At 39.2% G+C, this 18,212-nt stretch overlaps 1 protein-coding gene across 8 annotated transcripts; it reads left to right on the top strand.

Annotated features, from left to right (window-relative positions):
• The first annotated feature begins 258 nt into the window (after window positions 1–258).
• On the top strand, window positions 259–13,298 carry CCNL1 (cyclin L1). Of its 8 annotated transcripts, XM_043874300.1 has the most exons (11): window positions 259–1,068; window positions 1,350–1,424; window positions 2,122–2,231; window positions 7,822–7,942; window positions 9,026–9,090; window positions 10,794–10,893; window positions 11,012–11,116; window positions 11,214–11,355; window positions 11,570–11,681; window positions 11,779–11,877; window positions 12,492–13,298. In XM_043874300.1, exons 1-11 carry the CDS (start codon window positions 766–768, stop codon window positions 12,838–12,840), a joined length of 1,581 nt encoding a protein of 526 aa, XP_043730235.1. In that variant the 5' UTR covers window positions 259–765; the 3' UTR covers window positions 12,841–13,298. The 8 variants fall into 8 exon arrangements, with proteins under 8 accessions (XP_043730235.1, XP_043730238.1, XP_043730241.1 ...); XM_043874301.1 differs by lacking the exons at window positions 259–1,068; window positions 1,350–1,424 and adding an exon at window positions 3,951–4,023 and having other exon boundaries at window positions 2,156–2,231; XM_043874303.1 differs by lacking the exons at window positions 11,570–11,681; window positions 11,779–11,877; window positions 12,492–13,298 and having other exon boundaries at window positions 11,012–11,115; window positions 11,212–11,355.
• Window positions 13,299–18,212: the final 4,914 nt, after the last annotated feature.

The raw sequence follows: 18,212 nt of genomic DNA, 5'->3' as shown, positions 1-18,212 counted from the left end.
CGCCCTCGCAGTCAATACGAAGCCTGCGCCCTACTTCGATACCTCTGGGAATCACAGGCTCACGGTGAGCTTTTTTTCCCCCCTTGGAACCTAAGTAGTTCACATTCCTGTTTTCTAAAAATACCGTAAAGCAACCCTCTCCAGATTCCTCGCGGGTCACTTTAAATTACAAGTTCGTCCGTACACGACACCGGAGTAACCACTTACACCCGCCAATGCGGGCGAAGGTCGATCCGCCGCCTCTTTGTACTCACTGAACCTGCGCCACCCAAATGCGGAGAGTTCGGAGAGGAAGAGAGACGGGAGCACACGGACGCACGTTCTAGAGAAATTACCAAAACTGTGCAGGGGTTACAGTAAATTTGCGGACTCGAACTTGGAGATAAGGTATCTCGTAAAGCTCCCTGATTACTCTTTTGATTAAAAATATTAAACGAGGCGAGGCGGTTTGAGGTTGTGTTAGTAAGTAGACCACGTCCCCAGCCACTCTGGGGACCCAACGGAGAGGTCACCCAGGTCACCCGACGGTCCCACCCAGAGACCTGAGCTCCGGGGCTCGCGCGGGCGTAGGCTCCGCGGGCGGAGACGACGCCTGAAGGGACTAGTTGGCACGCCGACCGGGCGTGGTGACGTCAGGGCGGAAGCGCACGCTGCGTGAAGCGGCCAGAACCCGGCGGTCACGGGAATATCCGTCGCGCCGAGAACGCTGGTTAGTCTCACTCCGGGTTCCGGCTGCGTTGGGCGTGCGTGCAGCTCGCTGAGACTATGGCGTCCGGGCCTCACCCGACCGCGACCGCTGCCACCGCCGTCTCGTCTGCTGCCCCGAGCGCGGGCGGCTCAAGCTCCGGCACGACGACCACGACGACAACCACGACGGGAGGGATTCTGATCGGCGACCGTCTCTACTCGGAAGTTTCGCTCACCATCGACCACTCGCTGATTCCGGAGGAGCGGCTCTCGCCCACCCCGTCCATGCAGGACGGGCTAGACCTGCCCAGCGAGACGGATTTGCGCATCCTGGGCTGCGAGCTTATCCAGGCCGCCGGCATTCTCCTCCGGCTTCCGCAGGTCAGTGCTCCGGCCCCGGGCCGATAGACGCGCCTCTCCTCCCCACCTTCCCCTCCGCTGCCTCCCGGTACCACCACGGCCCGCCGCGTGGGGGTCACCCCCTGGGCCTCTCCAGCCGCGGTCGCAGCCAGAGCGCGGGAGGGCGCGTGCGATGGGAGGACGGCCCGGGAGCTGTTCGCGTTGGGGAGGGGGAGGGGAGTGAGCAGAGGCACAAAATGGCGGCGGCGCCTGGTGCGGGCCCGCCTGACCCCTGCGCTTCCGTTCTCTTCTCTTGTCTGCAGGTGGCGATGGCAACGGGTCAGGTGTTGTTTCATCGTTTTTTCTACTCGAAGTCTTTCGTCAAACACAGTTTCGAGGTAAGCAGGGCGGGGGCGGGCGACGGGGGAATTTCTCCATCCGGAAATGGGAAGTAAGGAGGCGGTAGTGTCAGCGGCCAGCATTTGCAGAAAGGGAGTGGTTAGTTTTAGGCCTTTGTACCTAGCTCTCACCCACAGGGGAGTAGGGACTTTCGGAGAGAGTTTGAGAACCAGAAGATGGAGCCTGAGCCCAGGTGCCTTATTATCAAGAATTTGCATTTTCAATCAAATGGAGAGTTCCTGTGAGATTGAGTTTGGCTCCGGATTGAAAATTAAGGGGAATAAGGACTTCCCCGGTGGCTCAGATGGTAAAGCCTAAAATGTGGTAGGCCCGGGTTCCATCCCTGGGTCGGGAAGGTCCTCGAGAAGGAAATGCAACCCCCACTCCCGTACTCTTGCCTGGAAAATCCCATGGACATTGGAGCCTGGTAGGCTACAGTCCATGGGGTCGCAAAGAGTCGGACACGACTGAGCGACTGAACTTTCAGTTTCAGGCAATAGGAAGAAACGTCACACTAGCATAGTCTATGTCCTAGAAATGTCAACTGCGATTTCATTTCACCAAATGCCCCAGTTGTGTCTGAAAGTTTTTTCATTAGAATAAGTTCTGTAGACTTTAAGAGGGGCGCTTCTTTCTGCTTTACTGCTGCAGGGCCATAATCTAACAGCTTTTTATTGGCTCTTTTTTTTCCCCCAGATTGTTGCCATGGCGTGTATTAATCTTGCATCAAAAATCGAAGAAGCACCCAGAAGAATAAGAGATGTGATTAATGTATTTCACCATCTCCGCCAGTTAAGAGGAAAAAGGTAAGATTGGCATTATTGAATGCACCATCTCTTGCTACTGCTGAACTGTGCACCAATCATATCAAAACATTCTTTTCTCTCAAGTTAAAACCGATGCAAGGGAAAACTGACTTTAATTTAGGTGTTAAAATTCACATAGGAACACACTGATACTTAAAGTTTGAAAAACCACAGTTAACCAGTTACCTGAAGTTTGTAGAGGCAGTTGCGTTTATGGACAATCCTAACAGTGCTGTGAAGCCAGTCCTGTGGTTTTAAGATTAATCAAGAAAGGGAATATGTTTGTCTCAAGTGTGAGTGTGTTCTGTAAGTTATTTCTCCCCTCCCTTCTCTGTAAGGCTGAAGGCTGGTGGAAGTTTAAACACTGCAGTTCAAGTTAATATTGTGGTGAAGTTTTGTGTAGATTGTCTTACCACTGGAAGTTCCAGTTAATTCTTTACCAATTGAGGTTGGCTTTTGTTAGAATACTTCTCAACATTGAACTACGATATCCCCCCATAATACCGGATCTGAAAGGACTGCAGGATGATAAAGTTTGGAGTCAAAGGGATTAAACAGGTATTTTGTTTTGGTCAGATAACAGTCTCACTGAGTGGGCTGCATTTAGATAGGGCCCGTTTATCTGATCTAGTAAGAAAATAGAAACCAAAATAGTGTTGTTTTGTAGGTGGACACCTGCTAGCATTTTATGTGTTTCTGTGAGGCAGTACCAGCAAGTCTTAGTTACAGTGCTGCTTGTGTCTGCAGATGACTTCTAGTACTAGATGCTTCTAGTACATACATAGTGTGGATTAGTAGTTCTGTTCGCTTTTTGAGAAGTTGTTGTGATACTAGATAAACTTGTACTGACTTTGAAAGGAAGTCAGTTATAAAAAGATTTTAAGTCATTCTGGGGTTGGGCATTGGTTAGTACCAAATTAATAGCTCCCATGAGTGGTCCTTATGAGTTGAATCTGTAAGTTGTTGGTAATGGAACTATTTAGAGACAAACGAATAGTAGCCTTGAAATGATTAGTCAGCCTACTTAGACTGAAACGTTGTTACCCAGGTAGTTTTCACAGCAGTTTTCAGTTTTCTTACATTCTTTTTTTCTGTTCTTTTCTCAGTCACCTTATTTCCAGGGATAGACTAACTTTTTAATTGCATTTAAAAATGTCTTCAAGCTTTTTAGTGAGGAATCCCTGAAACTTGGGGAGTTTTCAAATTGATAATTTAGTATGGTCTGAGCTAAAATTTGTATTTAGATCTAGTTGATTGTTACGGTGTTTAAACAATGACACTAATAAGATTCTTTAGTCAAAGGATTCTGTTTGCTTAAAGGAAATAGTTTTCTGTTAGTATTCTTTGAACCATTTTGCTATTATCATTTATTATCTGCTTTGAAATTTTTCTTTGAGATGGAGTATTCTTCCTTGATGTCAGAGTAGGTTCTCTCAACTGTGAAAACCTTGGAATTTAAAACATCTCACCTGATTTGACTGTTGTGTCGGGTCCCCCCCCCCCCCCCCCTTTTTGGTCATTATCACAGAAATTGATTGTGTGTCAGTCTTAGACGTGATTACAGCATGAAATTTAAAGGGAGTTGTTAATTGCATGGAAGCCTTTTTTTAAAAAGCAGGATGTAAAAGTGTTTCTATGCATATTACAAGTTTACTCAGACAGGTAGCTTGTATATGTTATTAACTTCAACTCTTTTTTCCCTTGCAACCGACTATACAGCGACCAGCTACATTTACCAAAGCCTGGGTGATGTGGAGTGGTACATAGCGATGAAGCTGTCGTCATGGCAACAGTGAGTGAAGTATCGAAAATCCCCAAGGAGAAGCCAGTGCTCTGAGAATAGGTCACTGGAATCGGGGACTAACAGGTTGGCCACTGGTGAACCATTTAGAAAAACTCCTGTTTCTTGTTATAAGCGTTTGTCTTTGCTGTCCAAGTTATTAGGACGATAGCTTAGTAATTTTTTAGATTAATGTCATTAAAAGAGTACTATTAATATCACTTTAGGTAAAGTGTATCAGTTTGTCTTAATGGTATTATTTATTTTAGTTTATGCATAGCTTTAAATTGTAGTGTGACCTTGCTAATATAACAAGCATCAGTTTTGTAGCCTTTAAAAAAAAGTCGCTGTATTTCAGTGCTGACTATATATTAGACTTACTAGAGGAGCTTTTAGGAAGAACTGATGCCCAAGCTCCATTCTGAATTATGTGATTTTCTTTTTTTTCCTCGTCATTTTTTGTAGTTTAAGAATTTATTTTAAGCTCAGAAAGATGGTTTTTTCATTTCAATAGTTTCCAATTATAGTTTGCTTTTGAGATGCAGCATATTCCCAGCAAATTAAGGGTTTTCTGTAGTTTTAAGGCACCTAGCTTCATACTGTAAGCCTTGTCTAAAAGAAGGCAGATATTCAAAGACTGCAGCAACCCACCTATTAGTGAATGTGGTGTGGTATTTTCAACATGCATGTAGATCATAGATTAGAATTAGAAGGGTCTTAAGTGATCTTGTCATTTAGTCCAGTCTTCATCCAGTTTATTTTGGTGGCTCTAAAAGATGGCCTTCAGTTTGTTTAAACACTGCCAAAGAATGTTCCCTTTAAGTAGGAATTACAAATTTCTGTATGTTGAGGCGCAGTCCGCCTTTTTGTAAACTACTGATCTCCTTGAAGTACAGTCTCAAAAAATTTGTTCCACGTTTTCTTGGTCCTTTGTGCCACATGAGTTAAGACAAACTATGTTTGAATCTCCTCCTAAATTTGTTGTTGTGGTTGTATTTTTGAGATCATGCTAAAGGAAAGATAGCTAATCTGAGACCCCCATAATAAACTTCAAATGATCAAAACCCAAAACTGCACTAAGATTAAAATTTGAGAATTGTTCTTTTCATATAAATTAACCTGAAAAAGTCTGACAAAAGCAGAGTAGGAGTTAGGTTTGGGTGTTTTTTATCATGAAAATTACTTTCTTCTGAACAGATGAAAGTTTCTTTTAAGCAGGTTTTTAAAATCTTTTAAAAGATTTAAAAATGTTAACCTCTTCAAACTTTTATTGGAAAGAAAGTTTGCCTCTAATAAGGAACAAATTCTAGCAAACCTTAATTAAATTTGATGTTCTTGTTGCCAGGTAAAGTATGAATAGATACTTTGTTAATACAAAGAAACAATTTGCTTAGGCAGTTTGAACATTTTCTTACTGCAGCTATTTGAGGATACAATTGTGATACAAAGTTATCTTTGTAAGTAGTGCAAGTCACCTGTTCATTGAATCTCCTTTCATTGTGAGGTAAAACCACTTCTGAACAGTGAAGGTATCAGATTATATACATCCACAAAATGGACTGAAGATTGCAAGTGGTTACTATTGCCTAAGCAAGAAGTTGAGGTAGTGGGTTTGGTTTCCCTAATTGGTTTAATATTGGGATTTTGACACCAAAAAATGTGAAAGTAAAGATTATACAAAATAGACAGAAAAGAACTAATTTACTTAAGCAGAATTAGTGATTAAACCTGATTAGGGACCAGATAATAGCCATAATTCAAATGTTGAGTTGGTTGATTGTAAGAAAATGAATTTCTAATAGAATTTGAAATAACTCTTAAAGCAAGTTTGGTAAGAGATACAATAAATTTGTTCAACACAAATAGGAAAAAACGAGACAAAACTTTTCATAAAGATTCTAATGGTGCAGTTTACTATTTGAGTTGCACCTTAAGTGTTAAGAAGGTGGTGTGTAACTATACCACCAGAGATATTCTGTCTCCTGATGAATAGCTGATGAAAGGGTCATCAGATAACTGGTCCATTGGTTAAAGAGTTCGTTCTTTAAGTAGATTTCACTTTTCCCCAGATTTCCTGTTACAACATTGAAAAATCATAAACCTTAAGATCTCTGGAACACGTTTTTGTGTACACATTGGTTTCTCTGCCGCTGAGTCGTGTCTGAATCACTGTGTCTCCATGAACTGTAACACACCAGGCTTACCTATCCTCATTTATTTTTTCCAAAGAACAGTGTAGCCTGTTTGTCCTGATAAAATCGGTTCGTTATTTATATTATGTTAGAAATCAGTCTCCTCCCCACCTGAAAGATGTGGCTTCATTTCTCACCTTTCAAAGCTGTAAGAACTGAATTGAGTGAAGGCCACTTTCAGCATTAACAGGCTGTTTTCCATCTTGTCAGCTTTGCCAACTTTTGTCTTATATCCAACTTGATAGTATAGAAAAGCTAGAAATAGTTTAGTTAAGCGTTGGAGTTTTATAGTTTGAAACAGGAGAAAGAAAGGGGAATAAAAGTGCTGATTTTTTTATTCCGGTAACATACATTACAGGGTAATATAGCTGATTTCAGATTCTTTTCTGATCTTCAAGTGGACATGTAGTGTAAAATTATAAGATTAAATTTTTTTGGATTTGGTGTCCATAGTGAAAGGAGAAGTGGGGGCAATGTTCAGAAGGACTATCTTTAAAATGTTGTGGGGGTGGGGGGGGGAATGTTCTTCCCAGAGCAAAATCTCTTGGATTTTTTGGCTGAAAATAAGTATGGGGGAAAATATTTACATATTCTACCCATGTTAAAATCAGCTTCTAAATAAAAGTGTTCTTTGTTGGTTGGATCTAAGAAAGTAACAAATGAAGGACATTGGTACATTTCATAAACTTTAAGAAGAAAAATTCCAAGCCCTGACTGACTTTTCATTAAGAAACTAGTTTATTATTTTAAGACTTAAATTTAAGACAGTTTTTTAATTGTGAAAGCATTTTTCCCCCAAAGCACTGAACCACAGATAGGTTGCCTCTCTCATAACTTTTAAAGCTGTCAAAATTTTGATCTGGTACAGAGACCTTACCTGCTGTTTTAGTTTCTTCATTATAGTTGGTCTTCCTTTCTCCTGCATTGTGTACTAAAGAGGCTGGCTAATAACTGAACAAATTTTGGCCTGGTTTTATTGATCACTTTGAGTGTTAAATCTGATTCTTAAAAACATTTCTTTGGTAATTGAGCTGAATCTTTAGTTTCCAGAGTATTAACAGAGACTCTTAGATCAGTTTATTTAAATAAACTGCCCATTTAGGGGAGTCTGAATTAGCTACCCACCCTATTTTCCCCTAATTTTAGCTTTGGTCTTAAACTAATCATGAGTGGATATTTTGTAAAATCACTCTATTCTTAATGAAGTCTTTGTAATACATATTTTCAAGAGCTATGAAGTCTTTGTAATACATATGTTCAAGAGAGCATTAATTTTGTTTCTAGTCTGTGGAGACTAATGAGATTGTGAAAATAAATCAGGCTGTTATGTAATATAAATACATCTGGATGAAAAAAACCAAGGATAAATCTAAGAGCATTAGACTGAAATTTTTTTCATTTCAGGGTTTTGTTAGTAAACTAGGAAGTGAGTCTAGAAAGTAGACATTTAATTAGCATAACTTGGACAGCACAAGATTAATGCTTTTAACTTGTTTGCAGGAGTTTAAAAAGCTGGTTTCTGTTGCCAATAGTTGGTTGGAAGGGAAAATGGAGATACCACAAATAAAATTTTTGGGATGTGCAAAACAGTTTTGATTTTATTTCTTACAAACTATAGGACTCCAAGCCCCCTGATCCTTGATCAGAACTACATTAACACCAAAAATCAAGTTATCAAGGCAGAGAGGAGGGTGCTAAAGGAATTGGGATTTTGTGTTCATGTCAAGCATCCCCATAAGGTGAGTTGTAGAATACAGAAATTACATTCGTAAGTATTAGGATTTTGTTCTTTTAAAATTTTATTTGCTGCAAATTTGTCTTTGAGCACTAACCATTGGTTTTAAAAAGCAACTTTTTGGAATTTAAATAATCAGTAAAATGAGAATCAAAGTCTTGGATTCAGATCTTTTTATTATGTGGGCATAGATAAGTTCTTTTTGCTTCTGAGGTAACCCAGTGTTCATACTAGAGAATGGAGATGTTTACATATTAGGCATGGAATGAATATAACACGTGTGTCTGCAGAAGTACCTGGTGGTGTGTTACCTTTTGCATAGTGAAATGGCTTAGAGTGTGTGGCTGCTCACTTTTGGCATCATTGAGTGTTCTTAGGTTTCTCCAGTGTCTCTTGGCTTCCATATGCTCAACATAAGCCATAGCACAATGATAATGAGAGCAGGTTCTCTGGGGACAGGACCATCTGCACATAGAAATGCGTTTCTGCCATTAGCTGTGTGACCTTGGCAGAAAACTCTGTGCCTCAGATCCCACGTCTCTAAAATTGTGAAATGAGAATGATGGTGCAGGAAGATCTGAGCTGAGGTAAACTCATTTGAGTTTTTAAAGTTTATCACACTTCAGCATAGTAAGCTTCACTGTAGAAATGTTTGGTTACTTACTATAATACCCACTGTGAGTTGTGCATAGTATGCATCATACACATTGTGTAACTTTAAAACAGTCTCTAGGGTTTTCGTACCTTTGGAAATAAAGTGAAATAATCAGTTCCTGTCACAAGAAAAATTAGATACTGTTCTTAGATGATTTAACTTCTTTTTTCCTGTACAATTTTGGAACATTTCATGTCCATGTGAACTTTACTGACTATCAGTGAACCTACACTGACTATCAGGTACATCTAGGTTGGTACATATCAGGTAAATTTAGGTTGGTCTGTATTCATGCAGACCAATTATTCATTATTTTTATGAATTAAAACTTGCTCCTAACATTAACATTTTCAGTTACTTATGTTCATTGAACTCTGTGCTTTGAAAGAACTTCCAGTATGCTAAACTAAGTTTTTTTCCCTTGTCCTTCAGATCATTGTTATGTATTTACAAGTCTTAGAATGTGAACGTAATCAAACCCTGGTTCAAACTGCCTGGTAAGTTGCCTTTTTACATTTCTTTCCTAGCCAGGAAAACAGAAGCAGAAATAAAGTAAGTTTCATTTTCCCTTTTTCCAAAATGATGAGAGAAGTTTGTTTTGGTGCTTTTTGTTTTTTTGTGTTTTAATCAAAAGGTAAATAATGCTTATTTCTGCTTCCTGTTTTCTTGGCTTGACTAATTACTTTTAATGGAGAACTCAATTTAACTTTGTTCTTTTTTCTACTCTTTAATTAAAGGGTAGTCCATGATGGTAAGTCATAGAACTCTGCCCTCTGCACTTCAGCCCATGACCTCAGGATGGCCTGATTGGCTGCCCTGCTCTCCAGCCAATCCAGTGCAAGCTCTCATCCGAGATTCACTGAAGTGGTCCATATCCATCTGGCAGCATCTTCTAGTTCTGTCGGGTTGTCAAAAGGATTTGTATATTTGCTTCTAGAAGTAACTATTCAACATGCCTATGTATTTAATGTATACCTGTAACTATCAAAATGAATAGTTCATTTTTGATAGATTTGTTGTCCAGTCATTACTTAAAATGATTTTTGCTAGGAGTTTGACTAGATTTCTATTTTTAGTTTGTATAGCATGAATTCTACCAGTGGAAACAGCAGCTTAAAATGGGCACCATTCCCATTCTTGATGAATGTATAGCTGTTGGGCTATTGGAGGCAATGGTATTAGAAGTAAGAAGTACTTCATTTTAAAGAGCTGTTAATTTTAACATAGAACTCGAAAACTTAGATTTTAGAGATAAAGATGTGTGATTTATAGTGCTAACTTATTTAAAGTTAAAAAAGGAGTTTGTGGTTCAGCCACAACTACTGTCTTAAGACTGTTGATGTGCAGTACTTAAGTGATGTAATTCTTATGTTCTGGACTTAACGACTGCCATGCTTCTTTATTAGTAATATTAGAAAAGTCTCATTGCTTTTATAAAATGCATGACTTTGATATATGTTCTATAAAACAGATTCTTATCAGTTTTCACGGGTTAAGGACTTTTAAGAAACAGTCTTTTAGTTTAACTTTTTGAACAGTTTGTAAAATTTATTCAATACTTCAGGAATATTGTGGGGAGGGTTCACTATTATAAAAGTCCAGTAAATTATTAACTGAAATAGTTACTGCTTTTATTTATATTTAGTCACACTTGTATATAAACAAGGCTGTTATATATATTATTTGCTCTTCACTTCCCAACCTAGGTTTTCTGAACTAGCTTAGTTTTCTTAATTTGGTGCGTGCTTACTGAAAATGCCTTCTTATCCCTATCACAGTATTGAATTTTTGAAAGAACTTGATTGACACTGCTTTTCATTGTGGATAAAGGAGAGATGGTCAATAACTAATGGCTTGAAGTATTGTTGGAGTGGTTTGTCATTTCTGAAACTAATCATGTCGGAACTTTCAGAGCATTGCTTTTCATAGAAATATGTTTTTTTAAAAAACTGTTCTATGTGGAGTAATAATATGGAATTATTTTAAAGGATTTCGGTCCTATTTAGGAGACATGAATGATTCTAGTGTTAAATTCTTATCTCTTACTGCTTTTTGAGTTAAGAATTGTTATATGCTAGAATACTGAAAATACAAATATGAGAAGAAAAAAGAATAAAGTAGATTGAGTCTCCAATTTTATGTAAGCTTCAGAGGAACTGATTTGTTTACATACAAAGCTTATGGTTGAAATATTTTTCAGGAATTATATGAATGACAGTCTTCGAACCAATGTATTTGTTCGATTTCAACCAGAGACTATTGCATGTGCTTGCATCTACCTTGCAGCTAGAGCTCTTCAGGTAGGTGCATATATATATAGACATGTAAATCTTGTATAGTCCAATAGGATAAATCACAGGAATTAGCAGTTCTAATAAAAACAGTGAGAATTTCATCGAATCTGTTTTTATGGTTTAGATTCCATTGCCAACTCGTCCCCATTGGTTTCTTCTTTTTGGTACTACAGAAGAGGAGATCCAAGAAATCTGCATAGAAACGCTTAGGCTTTATACCAGAAAAAAGGTAATTCTGTTTACCAGTATTTGTGTTAATATTTTGTCAGTGTTAAGAATGTAAACTTCTGTAAAAGAGAAATACTAACTTCTCTTTCTTCCAACAGCCAAACTATGAATTGCTGGAAAAAGAAGTAGAGAAAAGAAAAGTTGCCTTACAAGAAGCCAAATTAAAAGCAAAGGGATTGAATCCTGATGGAACTCCAGCCCTTTCAACTCTTGGTGGATTTTCTCCAGCCTCTAAACCATGTAAGGTTAATAATAAGCACTGCCAGTGTGTGGTTATTAGTAAGTTTTAGCATTTCACAGTTGCATAGAAACAGTGATGTTAAGATATTCCTATTTTCTCTCTTGACAGCCAACTAAGGACTGATAAAATTGAATGGTACTTGGTTACATTTAGAAACCTATTTGGCCTTCTGTAAAATCTAATAGTTAACATGCCTTAATGTTCTTTTAAAAGCATCACCAAGAGAAGTAAAAGCTGAAGAGAAGTCACCTATTTCTGTTAATGTGAAGACAATAAAAAAAGAACCCGAGGATAGACAACAGGCTTCTAAAAGCCCTTACAATGGGTGAGTATAGTTGAGTTAGAAAAATGGCCTGCGGAATGTTTTTATGTATTTAATTTCTAATACTATGTACATAACTAAAAGATTGTTTTTTTTTAAGTGTAAGAAAAGACAGCAAGAGAAGTAGAAATAGCAGAAGTGCAAGTCGATCAAGGTCAAGAACACGATCACGTTCTAGATCACATACTCCAAGAAGACAGTAAGTAAATACTCTCTGCTGGGGAAAGCAGCCTTATTTGGAGTCTTAAAAGGTTATGGCTTTTAAAAAAAAATTGCACATGGACTGTTTTCAAAGTTAGGCTAGATTTAATACAGGGTAAATTGTCAGAAACGAGTTTGGAGATATGCTGTGTAGGCATGTGGCTTTTTTGTTTCATGGTAGTATACGGCATTCTATTCTGGTTTTGGCTTTTGTTTTCTGGAGAGGTGTACAGCCTGGCCAGCCACTTACTACTAATGAAGAATCAGGTCAACTATAGCCAAAGAATTTTCCCTAGTTAAGTTTATAATTAGATGGCCAGCTACTTGTGGCTCTTCAGTGGTTCTTTGGAGCATATGGGAGATAATTCAATAAATAGCTAGGATACTCGAATTACTCCCTTCCTTGGAATATAGACGTAGTATGTTTAAGATTTGTTTAATATGTTAACAGGCTGAAGGAGAGGTAGTGAGGGGTGGGGAAGTTTATCAAACATTTTCAGTCTGGTCTGTCACTGATAGAGTGGTTTTGTTTTGAACCTGCTATGAGCACCACCAAAAATAATTTGCTCCCAGTAGAAACTGACGCTCAACCTCAAATTTTTATTATCTAAGTTATAATAATAGGCGGAGTCGATCTGGAACATACAGCTCGAGATCAAGAAGCAGGTCCCGCAGTCACAGTGAAAGCCCAAGAAGACATCATAATCATGGCTCTCCTCACCTTAAAGCCAAGCATACCAGAGATGATTTAAAAAGTTCAAATAGACATGGTCATAAAAGGAAAAAGTCTCGTTCTCGATCTCAGAGCAAGTCTCGGGATCACTCAGATGCTGTCAAGAAACACAGGCATGAGAGGGGACATCATAGGGACAGGCGTGAAAGGTCTCGCTCCTTTGAGAGACCCCACAAAGGCAAGCACCATGGCAGCAGTCGCTCAGGACACGGCAGGCACAGGCGCTGACCTTCCCCTTCGAGCCGCGTCGGCTCCTGGTTTGCCTGTCTACAGTGTGATGTATGGACTCATAATCAAAACATTAAAAGCAAGCTGATTAGGACTTGATTTCTTAAACCCTCTAGGTCTCTAGAAACACTGAGGACATTTTCTTTTAAAAAGAACTACGTTTTTTGGTTTGTTTTTTTTTTTTTTTTTTGCACATAAAATGCCCTAGCAGTATCTAATTGAAAACCATGGTCAGGTTCAATTGTAATTATTATAGTTGTGTATTGTTTATTGCTATAAGAACTGGAGCGTGAATTCTGTAAAAAATGTATCTTATTTTTATACAGATAAAATTGCAGACACTGTTCTATTTAAGTGGTTATTTGTTTAAATGATGGTGAATACTTTCTTAACACTGGTTTGTCTGCATGTGTAAAGATTTTTACAAGAAAATAAAATACAAATCTTGTTTTTCTAAACTGCTTCAATCTTATTTAAATAAATTATTAAAAAGAAAAATTTTGATAGTAAAATGCCTGTACTGATTTTCTGACAGACCTGTTTCTTTCCTTGTTATATATGAGATTAAAATGTAATTCTTACCTGCACTGGGAGCTTTCTTAGAAATCTTCCTTGTATAGGTGGAAAAAGCAAATGGGTTTGGCCCAGCAGTGTAACATTACATGTTTTATTGTGGCATGAAACTTGTCAAAATTTGATTTGCCCATAAATGGTACCATAAGGTTATTTAAGTCCAGTTTAAGTACTATTTTGGAGGTGAACAAACCAGAATTTTCAATAGGACAGCAAATTAGCACCAGCTATTCAGCTTTTAAGATTTTCTTCAGGTATTTAGGCTAGGAGGTGAGCCCATCCCCCAACTCCTGCCCCCGCGGCCCCCATCCTGCCTGGCTGTGCAAAGGAATATCTGATCCCCAAAAAACCCAGAAGTCGTATAGCCAAGAGTATTTTTAAAATTATTTACTTGAGAGTTCCCTAATATTTTGGAAGTCAATTTAGAGACATTAAAAAGCCACAATAAAATATTACTTTATAGTTAAATTTTCCATTAAAATTTTTACCCATCTTGATTACTTACCTTGTCCACTAGACTTGGCTCCAAATGATTTGTTGCTGTTTCAAAAACTCAAACACACCCACAAGGAGATGAAGATTTACTGCCATAAGGATGTTTAAAGTAGTTACAACTTCTGAAGAGGACTCCAAAGATTTCCAAACACGTTCTGCAATGGTGGGTAGTGGGGCTGGAAAAAGTAGAAAGCCTCAGAGAGATGAGACTCACTTGGAAGTAAAAGTGTCCGTATGGTACTTAAGTCAGTTACATTCCTAACTAAAAACTAACATGACCTAGCATGAGTGAGCAACTTCCCGAAAGGTAATAGTTCATTGTTGTTTCTATATGTGCTTTTATGATACATGTTGATCTGTAACAGTATTTCTAAAAACCTTAAACTGCCTCTAAATAGGGACATTTCTTTCCAAGACCAACACTGAATAAAGGCAAATGACCTGTTAAACAAAGACCCTGTTGAACAAATCCTGAGTTCTTAATAGTGTAGCAATTCTTACTGTATCCTTGTTTGGAAATAGCATGTGGGTGAAGGCTTTTATGAAGGTAAAAGATACACCTGCTTGTGAGGTAAGAGCTGCATGTTACAGGTTGCTTTGGAATGATTACTTTGTTCCTTCTGCCCTAATTTTTGTGCTATTTTTTTCTGGGAGTGAATGAAGTTTTTTTTAACTTTTTATGTTAAGAGTACAGCAGATTAACAGCATTGTGAGAGGTTCAGTGTCTTGTGCTGTTACTGAATCCGTTTTCTAGGTTGTCGAGAGTTTAGGTTCTTGTCAAGAGTTTAATAATCTTACGCTGCTGAACCCACATTTAATTACGGGGATGAGTACCCATCAGCTCCAAAAACAATGATCAATTCTAGGTCAGGCAACCTTTTTACTTTAACATCTAACTTAGTATTCAGGTTTCCTGTTTGTTTTATAATTGGTTTGTTCAAACAAGGTCTGTATTTGGTTTTAATCACAAGTTGTCCATCTTTTTTCCCCTGAAAAATTGGGTCATTTGTCTTGCAATTTTCATATTCTGGGTTGGCTGATTGTAACCCTGTGGTATCCTTAAACACATGTTTTTGTTCCTCATAGATCCCAAGGTTTATTATTTTGAAACATACTGAATTGCTGCCTCATTCACCAGGTATCTCACCTAAGTTTCTGATCCTAAAACATTACTGCTTGTATGAACATCAGCAGTCTTGTATGTATGTGCCCCATTTACATCTGTTCTTTTAACCTTTGTTTCCCACTACAGCTGTACATCTGCAAATAAGATGTTACTTGTCTTAGTAATTCTTAATACAAGTCCTATTATGTTATAGAATATTGCATTTGTCATTTACAATTGACATCTTAATCCTAAGGAAAGACCAGTGGAATTCTTAATCTCCATTCTAAAATAATCATAAAAGTAACAACCTCTCTCCTGAATTTAAGTTGCTTTATAGCTTTAAATATTGTCACTGTTAACATCAGTTGTTAAACCCATGTTAATGCATGCTATCTGCATCAAAAGCCTCCTTTAAAAATGTGAAGTTTTTTTTTTTTCATGAAAATGTTCAAAAACAAGATAATTTCATAGTAACAAATAATACTCGTTTGTCCCAAGAGCCAACTCCTCACTCACCATGTGGAAGTGTCCAACCCTTTGAGACTCCACGGACTGTAGGGTCCACTAGGCTCCTCTGTCCGTGGAATTCTCCAGGAGAGAGTACTGGAGTGGGTTGCCATGTCCTCCAGGGGATCTTCCCAACTCAGGGATTGAACCCGGGCCTCCTGCATTGCAGGCGGATTCTTTACCCTCTGAGCCTCCAGGGGAGCCCCCTGGCACCATGAACTGTAATAAATAAACATGAAGGTTAAGATTAGATTTTTAAGAAATCACGTTAAAAGAATGCACACTTTGGGAGCTTCGGTTTAGTGCTGAGATAGAGAATGTAAGTTTGAATTCTACATTTCCTGTGAACACAATTCAAAGAACATAGCTGTTTCAGAATACTACCTCACTGAGATTAACAGTACAAGCTTTTCATCATTAAAGCATGAAGTCAGCAGCTGTCCTCTTGACCCGTCTGCTTTTTGCCACCTCTGCTCAGAATAATTCCAATCCAGTTCTAAGAACAGAGGAAGTTCTTCCCTTGCCTGCTTATGTCATCAAATTCCTTTCCTCTGTATCAACTATCATCTCTGTAGTATCTGTAGGTCTTTGCCACAGCCCTTCAAGTTGGAGCTTAATGATCTATTTAAAACATTAATCACATGTTGCTCTAATACATAAAGTTTCCAAGGGTTTCTCATTTCGCTCTACAAACCCTTGACTTGGGCTGTGTAAGATCTGACCCTTGCCAGCTTCCATCCATCAACAGCGTTTCCTCTTCCTCGGGTGTGCACCTCTATTCCAAAGTCTTCCCACTTCTTGTCCTCCCTGCCTGGGATGCCTTTCCTCCAGATCATCGTTCAGGTCCCCCCTCCAGAGTCATCTCTCCAGAAGGGCCTTCTTTTCACACCCTATCTAAAAACAAGCCCCTCTGACACTCCCCCCAATCCCCCCCCCCCCAATCATGTTCTGTTTCTTAGCCCTAACTTTCTCATAATGCCTACCACTATCTGAACTTCCCCTATTTTGTCACTGACTTTCTTTTATTAATAGAATATAAGCTTCAAGATAAGCTTCAAGAGAGCAGCAGAACTGTGGTTCATTCACTATTGTAATGCCCCTTATCTAATCCTACAGCAATGCCTGACTTGTATTCAGTTCAGTTTAGTTCCTCAGTCGTGTCCGACTCTGCGACCCGATGAATCATGGCACGCCAGACCTCCCTGTCCATCACCACAACTCCTGGAGTTTACTCAAACTCATGTCCATCAAGTCGGTGATGCCATCCAGCCATCTCATCCTCTGTCGTCCCCTTCTCCCCCTACCCTCAATCCCTCCCAGCATCAGGGTCTTTTCCAATGAATGAGTCAGCTCTCCGCATCAGGTGGCCAAAGTATTGGAGTTTGAGCTTCAGCATCAGTCCTTCCAATGAACACCCAGGACCAATCTCCTTTAGGATGAACTGGTTGGATCTTGCAGTCCAAGGGACTCTCAAGAGTCTTCTTCAACACCACAGTTCAAAAGCATCAATTCTTAGATGCTCAGCTTTCTTCACAGTCCAACTCTCAGATCCATACATGACTATTTAAAAACCATAGCCTTGACTAGACGGGCCTTTGTTGGCAAAGTAATGTCTCTGCTTTTTAATATGCTATCTAGGTATGACTTGTATTAAGATATGCAATAAAAATAATGAGGAATGAATTTCACAGATACTAATTCACCGAGTAGCACTTTTCAGCCCTCATCTTTCAAGTTTTGAGCATATGTTCTTTTTTCCAGCTGCCCTTCTATGAACACATCTATTCCTTTTACAAGGTTCTAGGGCCCCAGAGCTCGCAGACTGCAGGGGGCAGACAGAGAAACAACAGCCCAGGGGTAGCGAACTGGCGGGTGCTGGGCCAAATCTTAGCTCACGCAGGTATTTGGTTTGTACAATGTTTGTTTCAGGTGAACTAGATGCTAACATTTTTAAATTGGAAATACATAAAAACCTAGGCCTCCAACTTTTCTAAAAATCAGAATACATGAGATCGACAATCCCTCAAGGCAACAGCTGACCTGAGCCCAGCAGCCCTCTGGTTGGGGTGTGCGTACCACAGTATGGTATATTTCTGCCAACTCCCTCTTAATTGCAACAGCAAAGCAGGTGTCAACTTAAACCCATCACTGTTGATGGGGCTGTCTTTCTGGGATCCTGCTCCTTTGGTTCACAGATCTCAGAAGATAACCCAAGGCCTATATGAACCCCCACATCGGTGAACATGGCAGTGTGCACCTAGGCTCCTGGGTCAGTTGAAAATCGGATTATTTATAGTGCCAACATCTCTACTAGTTAACTGCAGTGCAATGTGTTTACCTTTTCAAACTGGAATTCCTCACTCAAGCGGTTCTTGCATTGCTGGAGCACTTGCAGAGAAATTCCACAAATGGATCCTTCCGTTTTCATCAGGTCTTTGTGCAGAGCACAAAGCACGTCACAAATGTAAGCCACCATGAAGTGAAATGATCCACCCTTAATCAGGAAACTAATTTTCTACTCAAAATATAGTCTTTCTTGGGCTTTTCCAAACAGACAGAGCTTCATTCGTTTGACAATTACTGCAACCTAGACTAGTATTGAAATTGTTTAGTCATGCTCTCAGCCACTAGCAGACCATATGTTTTTTGAGCTGTGTTGCCAGTATCTTAAAAATATACACACATATTC

The sequence above is a fragment of the Cervus elaphus genome, chromosome 19 (assembly GCF_910594005.1).
Source record: "Cervus elaphus chromosome 19, mCerEla1.1, whole genome shotgun sequence".
NCBI lineage: Eukaryota > Metazoa > Chordata > Mammalia > Artiodactyla > Cervidae > Cervus > Cervus elaphus.
Note: the sequence above shows the minus strand (reverse complement) of the source record. Positions and strands in the feature narration are given on the sequence as shown.